General features: G+C 46.7%; 2 protein-coding genes across 2 annotated transcripts in view; one reads left to right on the forward strand and one right to left on the reverse strand.

The window, feature by feature from the left end:
* Positions 1 to 14494, forward strand: part of GHRHR (growth hormone releasing hormone receptor) — a 443159-nt gene that overhangs the window by 423813 nt on the left and 4852 nt on the right. The gene's annotated exons all lie outside the window — the stretch shown is intronic.
* Positions 1 to 14494, reverse strand: part of LOC309514973 (vasoactive intestinal polypeptide receptor 1-like) — a 44575-nt gene that overhangs the window by 15302 nt on the left and 14779 nt on the right. The window contains exons 2-8 of the mRNA XM_082192520.1: positions 13888 to 13987; positions 13601 to 13708; positions 12296 to 12405; positions 11162 to 11259; positions 9383 to 9515; positions 6746 to 6899; positions 3296 to 3356 (exon numbers count right to left, since the gene is read on the reverse strand). Coding sequence (XP_082048646.1) covers positions 3296 to 3356; positions 6746 to 6899; positions 9383 to 9515; positions 11162 to 11259; positions 12296 to 12405; positions 13601 to 13708; positions 13888 to 13987 — 764 coding nt within the window. The remainder of the gene's footprint in view (positions 1 to 3295; positions 3357 to 6745; positions 6900 to 9382; positions 9516 to 11161; positions 11260 to 12295; positions 12406 to 13600; positions 13709 to 13887; positions 13988 to 14494) is intronic.

Below are 14494 nucleotides of genomic sequence, written 5' to 3' on the forward strand. Positions count from 1 at the left end.
AGACGCTTCTGACAGAGCCATAGGGGCGGTGCTTCTTCTGCAGCCGGGGAAGGAGGGGTCAGAGTGGCGACCGTGTGCCTTCTTTTCGCGAAAGCTGAACAAATCTGAGAGGAACTACACGGTGTACGACCGGGAACTTCTTGCGATTCATGAGGCCTTCCGGAGATGGAGGCACCTGCTAATTGGTGCACAACAGAAGGTGCAAGTGTGCACGGACCATAAGAATCTAGAGTATTGGAGAACTGCGCGAGTGCTCAACCAACGGCAGTTGAGATGGGCCCAGGAGTTCTCCAAATTTAACTTTGAGATTTGTTACGTACCAGGCCCAGAGAACGTTAGGGCGGACGCTCTCTCACGCAAACCTGAATATTTGGAGGGAGAGGGTGCACCCGAAGAGACCCATGTCATTCCCGAGGACCGCTGGGTGTGTGGGGCGGCATTGGTGGGGCAAAGGGAACTGGTAGAGGGAACGGTGCAGGATGAATACGCCCAGGACAAACTCAGGGGTCTCAGGAGGGAGGGAGACAAACCCGGGGGTTTTGAGGAGAGAAACGGGGCGTTGTACTACAAGGGAGCGTTATACATACCTGAAGGGGAATTGAGGGAAAAGGTACTCAAGCAACTGCACGATAGCCCCACAGCAGGGCATTTTGGGCAACACAAAACCATGTGGCTGGTTACCAGGGAATTCTGGTGGCCCAAGGTCAGGGAAGATGTGCGGGAGTATGTGAGAGGGTGTGACCAATGCCAACGAGCCAAGGGGGAGAGGCGGGCACTGGCAGGTTTATTAGAACCACTACCCACGCCGGAAAGGCCATGGGAGGCAGTGGCAATAGATTTCATGACTGATCTGCCCAGGTCCAAAGGGAAAACAGCCATCATGGTTGTGGTAGACCTGTTAACCAAGATGGCCCACTTTATAGCCTGCTCACATGCGGTCACAGCGGAAGAAACCGCTAAATTGTTTGTGGAAAATGTGTTTAGGCTGCATGGCGCCCCCTTGAGGGTGGTTTCTGACCGAGGGAAACAATTTACTTCCAGGTTCTGGAGGAAGCTCATGAGCTTATTGCATGTAGAGGTGAATTTCTCAACTGCCCGTCATCCAGAAACCAACGGGCAGGCGGAAAGAGCTAATGGTGTCCTCCAGCAATATTTGAGGTGTTATGTGAATGACAGAGAGAATGATTGGGTGGAGAAGCTGGCGTTGGCAGAATTTGCCTACAACAATGCAGAGAACGTGTCCACGGGGATGAGCCCCTTTTTGGCTAATCACGGGTGTCATCCCCGAGCCTTCCCAGGGGGGGAAGGGGAGAACTGGAGCGTTCCAGCCGCAGAACAGTTCGTTGAAGAAATGGAAGCGATCCATCGCCAGCTCCAACTTAATTTAAACAGGGCGAAGGAGGAATATAAGAGGCAGGCAGACAAAACCAGAAGGGAAGGGGAAAGCATTAGGGTGGGGGACCAGGTGTGGCTGTCCACCCAAGGGTTACCATTCAAAGGAGGTTGTAAGAAGTTAAGACCCAAAAGGCTGGGCCCATTTGAAGTCACGCAACAGGTCAACCCAGTGGCTTTCAGACTCCGGTTACCGAACCACATGAAGTTGCACCCAGTGTTCCACAGGTCGTTGCTGTCACCGTATAAAGGGGACAGAGAGGGGAGGGTCAATAGGGGACCAGCTATGGAGGAAAAAGAACACAGCTACCATGTAGCGGAGATTCTCGATTCCAGGTGGAAGGGAGAGCAAGTAGAGTATTTGGTAATGTGGGAAGGGGAGCCGGAGTCGGAAAACACCTGGGTCAGGGCAGAGGATGTAGATGACGAGGTTTTGATTGAAACTTTTCATCAGAGATTCCCTCGTAAACCCCAGCCAGTGGCGAGGTTCCGGAGGGAATACTTCGCCACCACCGACGAAGAAGAAGAGTTGGAGGGGTTCTCTGATTCCGAGGTGGAGGAGGATTCAGCGAGTCGGAACGAAGACCGATGGAGGGAAATGTTCGAGACGTCTGAAGATGAAGAGGATTCTTTTCGGGGTTTCAGCTCCTCACCGCCCAGAGGAGAGAGTAGGGGCGGGGGAGAAGGGGGCCCTGGAGGGGAGGTGGATGTCAGGGAACTGACATCAGAGGAAAGGGAGTTGGTAGGGCTCCCAGAGACTGGGAGAGAGTCAGCAGCCAAAGCAGGGACAAGGAGGGGGAGCGAGGGGTCTCTGGAGGAGGATCTCAGTAATGCTGAGAGAGACGCAGCAGCCCAGGCAGGAAACAGCAGGGGAGAGAAAGGGGTGAGAGACACATCCAGCGAAAATAGCGGGGAGGTGTCAGAAGCAACTGCAGGGAGACCCATGCTTCGCCGGAAGCTGCCACGTCGTGAGTCCAGGAGACGCGTTTCCGTTAAGGAACTTCTTTGCTGGAAGCGCTTCCGCAGGCAGCCACTGTCAGACTCTACTAGTGACTAGAGCAGACATGTCTGAGGAGCTCTGTCACACACAGAGGTTTGTGGGGCCGCACAAACTCTGAAGGGGCACAATTTTAAGCACAAGCAGCTAATCATCCCCTGACAGTAACAATTCCTGCAGGCAATGTTTCATAATAAAATGCATTTTGTGTTATTTTTATAATATATGTATTTTAATGCACATATTAAATGCATCTTCCCTAATAGGTCCATTTTTGTATACAGTGGTGCCCCGCAAGACGAATGCCTCGCAAGACGGAAAACTCGCTAGACGAAAGGGTTTCCGTTTTGGAGGTGCTTCGCAAAACAAATTTCCTATGGGCTTGCTTCGCAAGACGACAATGTCTTGCAAGTTCCTGCTGGTTTTTTTTCCCTTCCCCCCCTTTTTCTAAGCCGCTAAGCCGCTTATCAGCTGATCCGATCAGCAGATAAGCCGCTAAAAGCCTCTAAAAGCCGCTAAATAGCGCTAATCTGCTAATCCGTCAATGGGCTTGCTTCGCAAGACGAAAAAACTGCTAGACGAAGAGAATCACAGAACGGATTCTTTTCGTCTTGCGAGGCACCACTGTACATGGTTTGTGTACAGAACTGCATCACAAAATTCAGAGAAGTGCAGATTTTGAAGAATAGTTGTGTCTTGGTTGGATGAACTTCTCTTTAAATTGCAAGCAAACCTGAATATAACCCCCCCCCCTTTATCACTTCCATTAATTTCATCTCCGGAGACCTTGCCCCCCCCCCATTTTAAAATTTCAGCATTTAAATTTCTGAGACTGAATGAAAACTTGGAACATCTCCCTGTAATCATTTTGTGAAAATCTAGCAGCAAAAAAAATTAATAAATCACCCAGTATTCTGTTTGTAAATCCTGCTCAAGATCCAGATCAATGTTATGATCGCTGGTGCTCCTGAAACAAAGGGGGGAGAGCAGATTAAATAACAGTCATAGGTAAAAGTAAAATATAATAAAATCAAGATATAAAACCACAAAATACATAATGAAAAGATAAACAACAACACAATAGCCCCTCCCCCAAAAAAGCACATTTTAAAAGGGCATAGGATGTAGCTCGTCAGGCAAAGGCCTGGTTGAAAAGGAACGTTTTTGCCTGGCACCTAAAGGTGTATAATGAAGGCGCAAGGCAAATTTCCCTGGGGAGAGCATTCCACAGAGGGGGAGCCACTGCAGAGAAGGCCCCGTTCTCATGTTGCCACCCTCTGGATCTCTCGTGGAGGAGGCACATGAAGACGGGCCTCAGAGGATGAACTCAGGGTCCAGGTAGCTTTATATGGAAAGAGGCGGTCCTTGAGGTATTGCGGTCCTGAGCCATTTAAATGAGGAGAGGGAGTTCCCTGCACTCCAGCTTGAACTCCTTGGAGTAAAAGGTGGACTATATTATATAAATGCAATTACAGTGGTACCTCTGGTTACATACTTAATTCATTCCGGAAGTCCATTCTTAACCTGAAACTGTTCTTAACCTGAAGCATCACTTTAGCTAATGGGGCCTCCTGCTGCCGCTGCACAATTTCTGTTCTCATCCTGAAGCAAAGTTCTTAACCCGAGGTAATATTTCTGGGTTAGTGGAGTCTGTAACCTGAAGCATATGCAACCCAATGCACCACTGTAATCAATCCATCATACCCTTGCCATTTATTTCACAAAAAATGAAAAGAGGATCTGTTTGATTCCATTTTTATTTGTCAAGAAATGAATGCACACACCTTAATCACAGGGCCGGATCAACAAATCCACTAAAACTCATCCAATGAATCAGCTATGCTTTGCTCAAGAAAGCCCTAATAAACGCCTGGTAAATGAAATCACAGTCAGGAGTCAAAATATGAGCAGCAGAAGGGAAAGGATTATGATTGTAAAAGAGGAAATATGTATTAGATTAAAGTATGTTGCGTGTCGAGGTCCCCAGGGCCACCCCAATAACTCACACATGACACAGAAGTTTTGTTTAAGATTTTTGGCATAATTTTGGCCACAACTTTATTAAAATACAAATTTGTGAGTGGTTGCTTAGGCATTGGTTGCGACTGTCTGCCCCCACCATGGGGGACAGACTGACATTCCGCACAATGCGAAAGTCAGATAAGGGGAATACACTTGGGGGTAGCGTCGGAGCAGGGAACCTCCCCAAATGCAACCAGGAGCTCATTGCTATGGCCCGAGCCCCCTTGACAGAGTGGACAATCAATAGTTAGCCCCCGATTCCTTTAATGGAATACTCTTGCAGCAGCAGCATTAGAGGGGCAGGCACAGCCAATCCATGCCCCTCAACCAACCAAACCATAAACCAATGCCTAACCGCGAACCTTACAAGTTGTGACGATCTGCTACGCAGTAGGCAAAAATCAAATGGCCCCAGCCAGTCAGCCAGATGGACAAAATTCCCACCAGGCCCCTGCCCCAAAGCAGACTACCCCATGACAGGCATAGCAAGGTCAAAGCAAACAACCCTATTCTAGGGAGGGAGGGACAGACAATCCGATGCACGGGCGAAAAGAGGAAGCCCTAGCCTCGTGCAAGGAGTTTTAGCATTTCTGGCTGTCAATCAACAAATGGCAACATTAACTTCTTCCCAACAACAAGGGAAGCCCCAATCGCATCAGTGGCCAACGATCAATTAGCCCGCCCCCAACTTTGGAGTGTCCTGGCAGCCCCCACCGCAACACGTGCTCTCCGTGAAGGAGAACACGCTCTAACGCAGTAGAAAAAAAGGGTTGGAATAAAAACACCATAGAGGTAAGGATGAGAAGTCAAATTGCTAGGGGAAATAATTACTGAAGTTGATTTGTTTCTGAAAATTCTGAGACACACCAACGCAACTGGATGCAGAGAAGACATCTCCAAGTGTCCCAAACCCGTAGGCAAGGATAAGGTGCTGGTTTACTTAACGCAGTGGCATGCAATGTAGTTCTCCCTCCAGAAGATTGGACTTCAATTCCCATCAGCATTGGCATGGCCAATGGAGGTTGATGGAAATCATAGTCCAACAAAATCTGGAGTTCATCACCCTTGGCTTGATGCAAAAACACCAAGTGTGCTTGCCGATCTTAGCAGGGGGTGGGAGGAAGAATTTGGAATCCAGTTCAGTTAGGTGAGAGGGAATGTCAATAAATAATAATAATAATAGTTGTTGTTATTATTATTATTATTATTATTATTATTATTATTATTATTATACCCTGCTCATCTGGCTGGGTTTCCCCAGCCACTCTGGGCAGCTACCAACAGAATATAAAAACATGATAAAACATCAAACATTAAAAACTTCCCTAAACAGGGCTGCCTTTAGATGTCATCTGAAAGTCAGATACAGTGGTGCCTCGCAAGATGAAAAGAATCCGTTCTGTGATTCTCTTCGTCTAGCGGTTTTCTCGTCTTGCGAAGCAAGCCCATTGACGGATTAGCGGATTAGCGCCGTTTAGCGCTATTAGCGGCTTTTAGCGGCTTTTAGCGGCTTATCTGCTGATCGGATCAGCTGATAAGCGGCTTAGCGGCTTAGAAAAAGGGGGGAGGGGGAAAAAACCAGCAGAAACTCGCAAGACATTGTTGTCTTGCGAAGCAAGCCCATAGGAAATTCGTTTTGCGAAGCACCTCCAAAACGGAAAACTCTTTCGTCTAGCGAGTTTTCCGTCTTGCGAGGTATTCGTCTTGTGGGGCACCACTGTAGTTATTTATTTCCTTGACATCTGATGGGAGGGCATTTCACAAGGCAGGTGCCACCACCGAGAAGGCCCTCTGTCTGGTTCCCTGTAACTTCGCTTCTCACAGTGAGGGAACTACTAGAAGGCCCTCAGAACTGGACCTCAGTGTCTGGGCAGAATGATGGGGGTGGAGACGCTCCACGTACCCCCACGTAGAGCGCATTGCAGTAGTCCAAGTGGGAGATGAGCAGAGCATGCACCACTCTGGCAAGACTGACAGTGTGCAGGCAGGTAGGATCTCAGCTTGTGTACCAGATGGAGCTGGTAGATAGCTGCCCTGGACACAGAATTGACCTGCACCTCCATGAACAGAGGGGGTCCAAAATGACTCCCAGGCTGCACACCTGGTCCTTCAGGGGCACAGTTGCCCCATTCAGGACCAGGGAGTCCCCCACACCCCACAAAACAGTACTTCTGTCTTGTCACATAGAGTGCATTGCAGTAGTCCAAGCGGGAGATAACCGTGTACCACTCTGGCGAGACTGACAGCGTGCAGGCAGGTAGGGTCTCAGCCTGCGTACCAGACGGAGCTGGTAGACAGCTGCCCTGGACACAGAAGTCAAAGCCGTCTACTTACCCCAGCCAATCAGGATGAAACTCCATGCGTATTGTTTGTCCGACACAAAGGTCAGCATCAGTAGGGTTTGCAGATACATGCCCTCGACCAGCAACCAGAAGAAGTTGGCTAGAATGCTGAACTGGAAGAAAGCCACCGCAGACTTGCATGCCACCTACAGGACAAATCAAGTTTCATTTCAGACAAGGAGGTTCTTTCACCAGGTAATGTTTTCTGCAGAGCAACATTCGACCGAGGGCTGTGACCTTTTTCTTCTCCTGGCAGGGATGATTATCATTATAAAATCATAGAATCGGAGAGTTGGATGGGATCCCAAAGGTCATCTGCAGTGCCGGATTTACGTATAAGCTGAACAATCTATAGCTTAGGGCCCCACTCTCTTGGGGGCCCCCCAAAAAATTAAAGGGGAAAAAACCTGGATGTACATTTCCAAAATATGAGATAAAAAATAAATAAAATGAAACGATCCAAGTCATGAAATTAAGAGTTTTATCCCGAAGAGAAAAAGACAGTCTCTCGATCTTAGTTTTTTTAATCCTTGCTTTAAGATGTCTGCAAGGGGGGGGGAGGCGGACTTCCTTTTGGCGCTTCCCCCGGTCGTACCGAATTCAAAGTAAATTTTTAATTCCAAATTCCGTATTACTCACGGCTTGTCACTTTTGGAGTCCGAATAATCAAGGAAAGAAGTCAGCGCTCTCCAGCTATGGCTTGCGGCTTCACTCGGTGGAAGAAGCGGTCTACTCACAGCACCACGCCGCTCTCCGCCACCCGCTCCGAAGCCTTGAAAAAAAAAGGCTTCTTTGCAGGTCGGAGGGGGCGCAAATGGTGCTCGCCGAGTCACCAAGTCCACAGGCATCCGCGCCTGTGGTTTCTGAGGGTCCCCGCGTCACCGCCGCGGCAGGACCCCTCTTCCACTGAGCCGATTCCCTCCGGAGCTCGGAGGGAATCCGCCATTTGCTGTTCACGCTAACCCGGAAGTAGGGGGCCCCACTCTCTTGGGCCCCCCCAAAAAAAATTTAAAGGGGAAAAAACCTGGATGTACATTTCCAAAATATGAGATAAAAAATAAATAAAATGAAACCTACATACAGCAACAGTGTTTTGTGTTGTGTAGGCTCCTATGATGTACGTAATGGGCCCCGCCTGCTAGCCTGCTCCCTAAAATATCACTGGTTTGCTCCTTTCTATATATAGGGTGCCTACATTCTGCATAGACTGGTTGCATGGCAACATGTGCAAATGGCTTGAGATACCTATTGGGGCCATAAATTACCATATAGCATATATTCAACACAAAAAACAGTGACAATTTGTTGTTGACAAAGGACAGCTGGACATATAAAGGGCCCCATTACCTTCAGGAGCTTAGGGCCTCATCAAACCTAAATCCAGCCCTCGTCATCTGAATCGCAGCTAAAGAATCCTTGATGGTTGACTATCCAATCTCTGTTTGAAAACGTCCAAAGAAGGAGAATCGACCACCTTCCACTGTCAAACAGCTCATACAATGGGAAACCTCAGCAGCTGAAAAATGGCCACAGGCTGTCAGTGATGGCACCAGGTGGACCGCCCTGGGGAGAGCATCCCAGTCACAACTGGGAAAGGTTGGTAAGTGAAGCTTTCTGCTGACGGAAAGAACTTTTCTGCTCTTGAGGAAGTGATGGACTGGTTTTGCTTGGGACTAGTATTCTGCTCATGCTTCCAGTCTGTACATTCTCCCCCCCCCCTTTTTCCCCAGAAAGGGCAGTGGAGTCTCCCTGGTACTCTCACCCCACAAAGCGAACTGAGTTTGCCCCCAAGAATTCTTACCCACTAGGGAAATCAGGAAGCATGAAATGGCCATGTTGAATAAGGTCAAAGCCATCCTTTCCCCCTCACGAAAGCAAAACAGAAGCCATGTCTGAAAAACCTCATAGCCCACTCCTTCTGCAAACACTAAGCTTTTGTTTCAGGTAGGAAACCATGTTGGTCTGACGCAGTCAAAATATATTTAAAAAATTAAAATAAATTGTCCAGTAGCACCTTAGAGACCAACTAAGTTTGTTCTTGGTATAATATTTTGCGTGCTTATGGTATCTGAAGAAGTGCGCATGCACACAAAAGCTTATACCAGGAGCAAACTTAGTTGGTCTCTAAGGTGCTACTGGACAATTTATTTTATATATATATAAAGAAGGCTGATCGCCAAAGAATTGATGCTTTGAATTATGGTGCTGGAGGAGACTCTTGAGAGTCCCATGGACTGCAAGAAGATCAAACCTCTCCATTCTGAAGGAAATCAGCCCTGAGTGCTCACTGGAAGGACAGATCCTGAAGCTGAGGCTCCAATACTTTGGGCACCTCATGAGAAGAGAAGACTCCCTGGAAAAGACCCTGATGTTGGGAAAGATGGAGGGCACAAGGAGAAGGGGACGACAGAGGACGAGATGGTTGGACAGTGTTCTCAAAGCTACCAGAATGAGTTTGATCAAACTGCGGGAGGCAGTGGAAGACAGGAGTGCCTGGCGTGCTCTGGTCCATGGGGTCACGAAGAGTTGGACATGACTAAACGACTAAACAACAACAATTTTTAAAAAAATATATTTCGACAAAGCTTTTGTGTAAAATATTATTTTCAAAAGCGGGTCAGATGCATACCGTTGACATCAGGCAGTGGTCCATGCTGTCGTCGGAGAACAAAATGGTGTCTTTTGTGAAAACGGCAGCTGCCCTCAGGACGAAGGAGACAAACAGATGCATGTGGATATAATTCCGTGTGCAGTGGAATTTCCTGGAAGGGGCAGGAAAGCAGATTGTCAGTTTTGCAGGCCGACATAAACTGGCTGAATTGAGCTGAATTCTGCTTTCAGGGCACCTAAATGGTGGCTTTGGGCTGCAGGAATGATAGGAATGGCCACCAACTTGGGTATCTTTAAAAGGGATTTAGCTTACAAGGAGGTTACTGGTAGGAGATTCTGTCAATATCAGCTCCTCTCAGTTTCTAATTTTTCCAACTTTATGGTCCCTTCTCCACATTTCCAGATCCGCTGGTGATTTATTTCTTTAAAAGACCTCATGAAGAATCATCAGCATTTTATTTCGAACTTCTCCTAATCCACAAATGTGCAAAGCAATCCCCCACAATGCAGTGCATTTTTGTATGTTGTTTCAACCAGCATTTAAATAATGTTACTTTCTTGTTCCCTCATGTTTTCCAGTGCTTTAAAGCACTGTGTCTGAGTGCTTTATTCTCACCCTGGATTTCCCCCCAGGAAAAAGCACTCTTTAAAAGCTGAAGTGCAACCAATATCAATTTGATTTCCCCACAGATTGCCATTTGCTCCGACTCAACACTAAAGAGTGGATTTTCCTGGGGAAAGCTCTGGAGCAAAAAGAAAGAATGTGAGTGAGTGAGCACTCAGATATGGAGCTGGAAAGTGCAGAGGAAAGTCAAGTGCTGCTAAGCCCTTATATGCACACTTGGCTGGAGGACTGCAACACAAAATTCAGAGAAGTGCCAATTTAGAAGAAGAAGAGAAGAGTTTGGATTTGATATCCCACTTTATCACTACCCGAAGGAGTCTCAAAGTGGCTAACATTCTCCTTTCTCTTCCTCCCCACAAGAAACACTCTGTGAGGTGAGTGAGGCTGAGAGACTTCAGAGAAGTGTGACTAGCCCAAGGTCACCCAGCAGCTGCATGTGGAGGAGCGGAGACGTGAACCCGGTTCACCAGATTATGAGTCCACCGCTCTTAACCACTACACCACACTGACTCTCTCACACACTAGATGGCTGTGTTTCAGTTCTCTTGGAGTTTGAGCCACACCTTGGGGGGGGGGGAAATCCTGCACTGCAGAGGGTGGACTAGATGGCCCATGTGGTCCCTTCTAAATCTACAATTGTATGATTCAATGAATGTAAATTAAATTTCTTGTCCATCTCTGTGAGGCACTTAGACTACGTTCAGTCTTTATTTATCATTCTTCTTGATTAGCTTGTGGGGTGCTTACATGCCATCCTGTTCATTGCTCATCCATTCCACATTTCCCCATCACTTCCCTAACCTCAAAGGAGTTTCTATTTTTAAAGTGGTTTTGTTGTACAAAGGTGACTGAGCTCTTTAATCCGCTTTAAATGTGAAAAACTAATTTTCCAGCACACGTTTGAATTCCACCTGCAAAATTGTGGCAGTCCGGAGGTGCCCAGGGTTGTGATGGAGTCCAACGGAGCTATTCCGCTCCCCATCTAAGTCTGGCAAAGACTACATGATGCAGCTAAGCTATAGACCCCAGAAGCACATGGCTTGAGGAAAACTCAAACGTATCATGGGATATATATATATGTTTAGAAGAAGAGGGAAAGCAGTTTAGTTCAAATCCCAGGGGAGGATGAGATAAGTGTAGAGCTGGGTGCTGTCTCTGAAAGGCAGCATTTACCGGAAGAAGGTGAAGATGAGTAGAGCTGTAATGAGCGAAGCTAGGGAAGTTGCATAGCCTGCCGTGTAGATGTGCCAGAATGTTGAATAGTATGATTTCTGTGGAGGGAAAGAGAACATTCAGAAATGAAGGCACATGAGGAGGACACATCTTTCAGAGTTAAAACCCCGTTTCCCTTGGCAACCACGGAGGAGGAGGACATTGTGTAGAAGACAGAAGAAGAAGAAGTGTCATGGGCCAGGAGTTGGCTTCACCTGCTGAACAGCAGCCTGAAAGAGCAGCAGGCAGAGTGACTCCACCTGCTGATGATCAGCCTTCTTAATCTTGAGGAGAACCAGCTGGCTCCAGATTTCTTAAGCAGGGTTTCCAACCTCAGTCTGTTGCTGGAAACAACATTCGTCATTCCTGGCCAGACCTTGCTGCTTCTTGTGACCTTAGACCCTCAGCTTTCCTGACCCCTAGATCATCTGACTACGTGAACTGAGATACTCCTGACCTTAGGACTGGACTGAACCTTGTATACAGACTCTGCCTCCAGGCAATACTCCCCTGAGATTCGGCTGGTTGGCTGGCTTCTCCCTCCACTGAGCTTTGCCATGACTGAGCAGCACAGGACTATGATGAGAAGACCTTCCCTTCCACATTTGATGCACATTTGCTTGTTTTCATGCATCTAGGCTAAGGATGACCAACTTCTGCATTCAGTACTTTCTCTTCTGTTCAAGGCTAGCTTTGGCGTGGGCATTTGACCAAGGGCCAAAAAGACCCATTGCCAATCTGATCCCAATGATGCTTTGGACCACCAGCTGAGGCCACCTTCAGAACTGCAGCTCCCTAGTGACGCTCCTTCTTGTTGTCCCCTCCAGTCACTTACTTCACCTCATGCTCCCAAAGTCATCCAAGGAAACTGAACGGGGGAAGATTCAGGGCGCTTAATGGGGAACAATGGCCACACGCTCTTGGCCACCTGTCAGCCACGTCACTCTGCTTTCTAGGCGAACAGGGCAAGGGCAAAGTGATGAAGAGGGCAGGCGCAGTGCAAATGCGCTGGCAGGAAAGCCACCAGCGTGTCTAGTTTTGGTTCAAATGTTGAAACGGGAGAATATTTGGTGCAGTTTTAGAAGCTTGACTGACCTGATCTTCTGGCCCCTTTGTAAAACTCTCTTCAAACCCACAGGCGACTGGATATGGGGGGAATGGCTCTGACCAGTAAAGGCCTGGAGTGCAATTTCTGTGCAGGAACCCTGCAAAAAAATATCACTGTGAAGCTCTAACGTTAACACATTCTATCCTAGAACAATGTCGCCAGTAAATCGAGATGGCAATATCTGGAGAACCTAAAACACTAATGGGCATGAACCGGGGATTCTGGTAGCTGGGGAGAGGGGCAGGTACCTTATTTCATAAGATTTATACAACCACTTGATTGTAAAAAGCAAAACAAACCCCAGCTTACTAGGGGAGAGACTAGCTGGCCCGATCCTGGCTGCTGCTCAGCGCCCCCTGGCGAGGTGGGAACAGGAACTGTAAACGGTCAGCCCAAAAGGTGTCAGGTGACCTGGGTAGCCAATAGGGGGCTTGTTGACCTTATATAATACCCGTGAAGGTGGGAATCAAACTGAATTTGTCTCCAATCTTCACAGCCACTGTATTTAAAATACACCATTTCCCTCTTGGATAAAAACTTTAAGAAAGAATGGGGGAAATTTGTAATTTATTTAGAAGACCACTGTAAGCAGATGAAAGCATCAGCAGGCTTCTAAACTCACTTGTAATGTAACAGATACTACAGACAATATGGATAGATATGAAATATAGATTATGATATAATATGCAGTTGAAAACGTTGACATTGTTGGGATACTGCCAGGGAGATAAAGTCCATCATGGCCCCAAGCCGTCTGCCGGACGATCCATCGATCTCCCGTAGGCACCCAGTATCAGCAATTAGCGACATGAGTTTCTAGGAAAAAAACTTGCCACATTCTAGAGCTCATGCACACTCTATCAGCAGATAATGCACAGCCAAAAGTTGCATGCAGGAGAGCATTATTTACAAGCTTTATTCAGCGTTGATCAGCACAAAGAAAGACATGACTGCCTGTGTCAGTGTCTCCGACAGAGAGAGAAAACGAAAGCAATAGCAAACATAAACATCCTGTGAACAGGACATGCGCAGACTCTGACTCACAAAGCCTGCTCCCTTTTAAGGTGGAACGGAAATATCCTAACAGACATTAGGGGGGATGGAGGAAGGTCTCGAGATTCTGGGCAATCTCTGTGTACAGAAATGTATTTGGTTTTGTTATAAATCTATATTGGAAAAACCAAATAAAAATGAGTTTTTTTAAAAAATAAACTGCACCGTTTCCCTCTGTGACCCACATGAGCTCTGACAGAGAAATACAAAGGAGGGAGATTTTTTTAAAAGGGTCTTGCCATGTATGCTGGTGATTTCTTCAAAAAATCCTGGGCAGGCAAGCGTCACCGTCTCTCCAAAGGTAGCTTTGGGCCAGCAACTTAGTCCATCCCAAATTCCTGAACATCCTAAGGAGAAAACTCAGTGTCAGATTGAAGACTCCTACTATCCAGAATGATGAATAATGGCTTTACAGGGTCCAGCAGAATAAAAGCCCGCTGGACCAAGTCAATGGCTCATCTATTCCACCCAGGTTGCTGCTGCAACTTGGTGAATATTTATATAGGACTGGGCTCACGCCTGTTACCTTTAAAATCTGGTAAGAGAGTTTCATTTTCCAACAAGCATCGACTCTCATCTTTCATAAGCTGTTGGAATATTCTGCATTCTGGATGGATGGAAGCCACCTGCGATGAAAAGGAGGGGTGGGAGAGAGAGGGGGGGAAACTGTATTTTATTTTCTTCCCTCTCCCCTTTTTTATTATCTTTATCACAGTTTTAAAAATTACAGAGAAAGCGTAAGTTAAACATGACATCCAAATATTCAAAAAGGAAAAAAAGGAAAAATATAAAAGAAAGGAAAAGGAAAAGAAAGAAAAAAGATGAATAATAAAAAACGAAAACGAATTAGTCAAGTTTCTTCAAAGGATACAAACAGTAATTTGAATATTCTACAGGCCAGGTTCTCAGAAAGAAATACATTTATAATCTTTCTTTTCTTCCTTTCTGTGCAGTCACTTTCTTTCTGTTCCGGAAAACTAGTTTGAATCCCTGTTTTATTAGTTGACTTCCCTCTATCTCTTTGCGGCTTCAACACTTATTCTGTATTCAACAAATATTCTGTATTCATTTATTAAAATCAGTTTTTTTTCATTATATCTGTGAGATTAATCTAAACACAACCAAGTATTGTT

Source organism: Podarcis vaucheri, assembly GCF_965113315.1.
Source record: "Podarcis vaucheri genome assembly, chromosome: 12".
NCBI lineage: Eukaryota > Metazoa > Chordata > Lepidosauria > Squamata > Lacertidae > Podarcis > Podarcis vaucheri.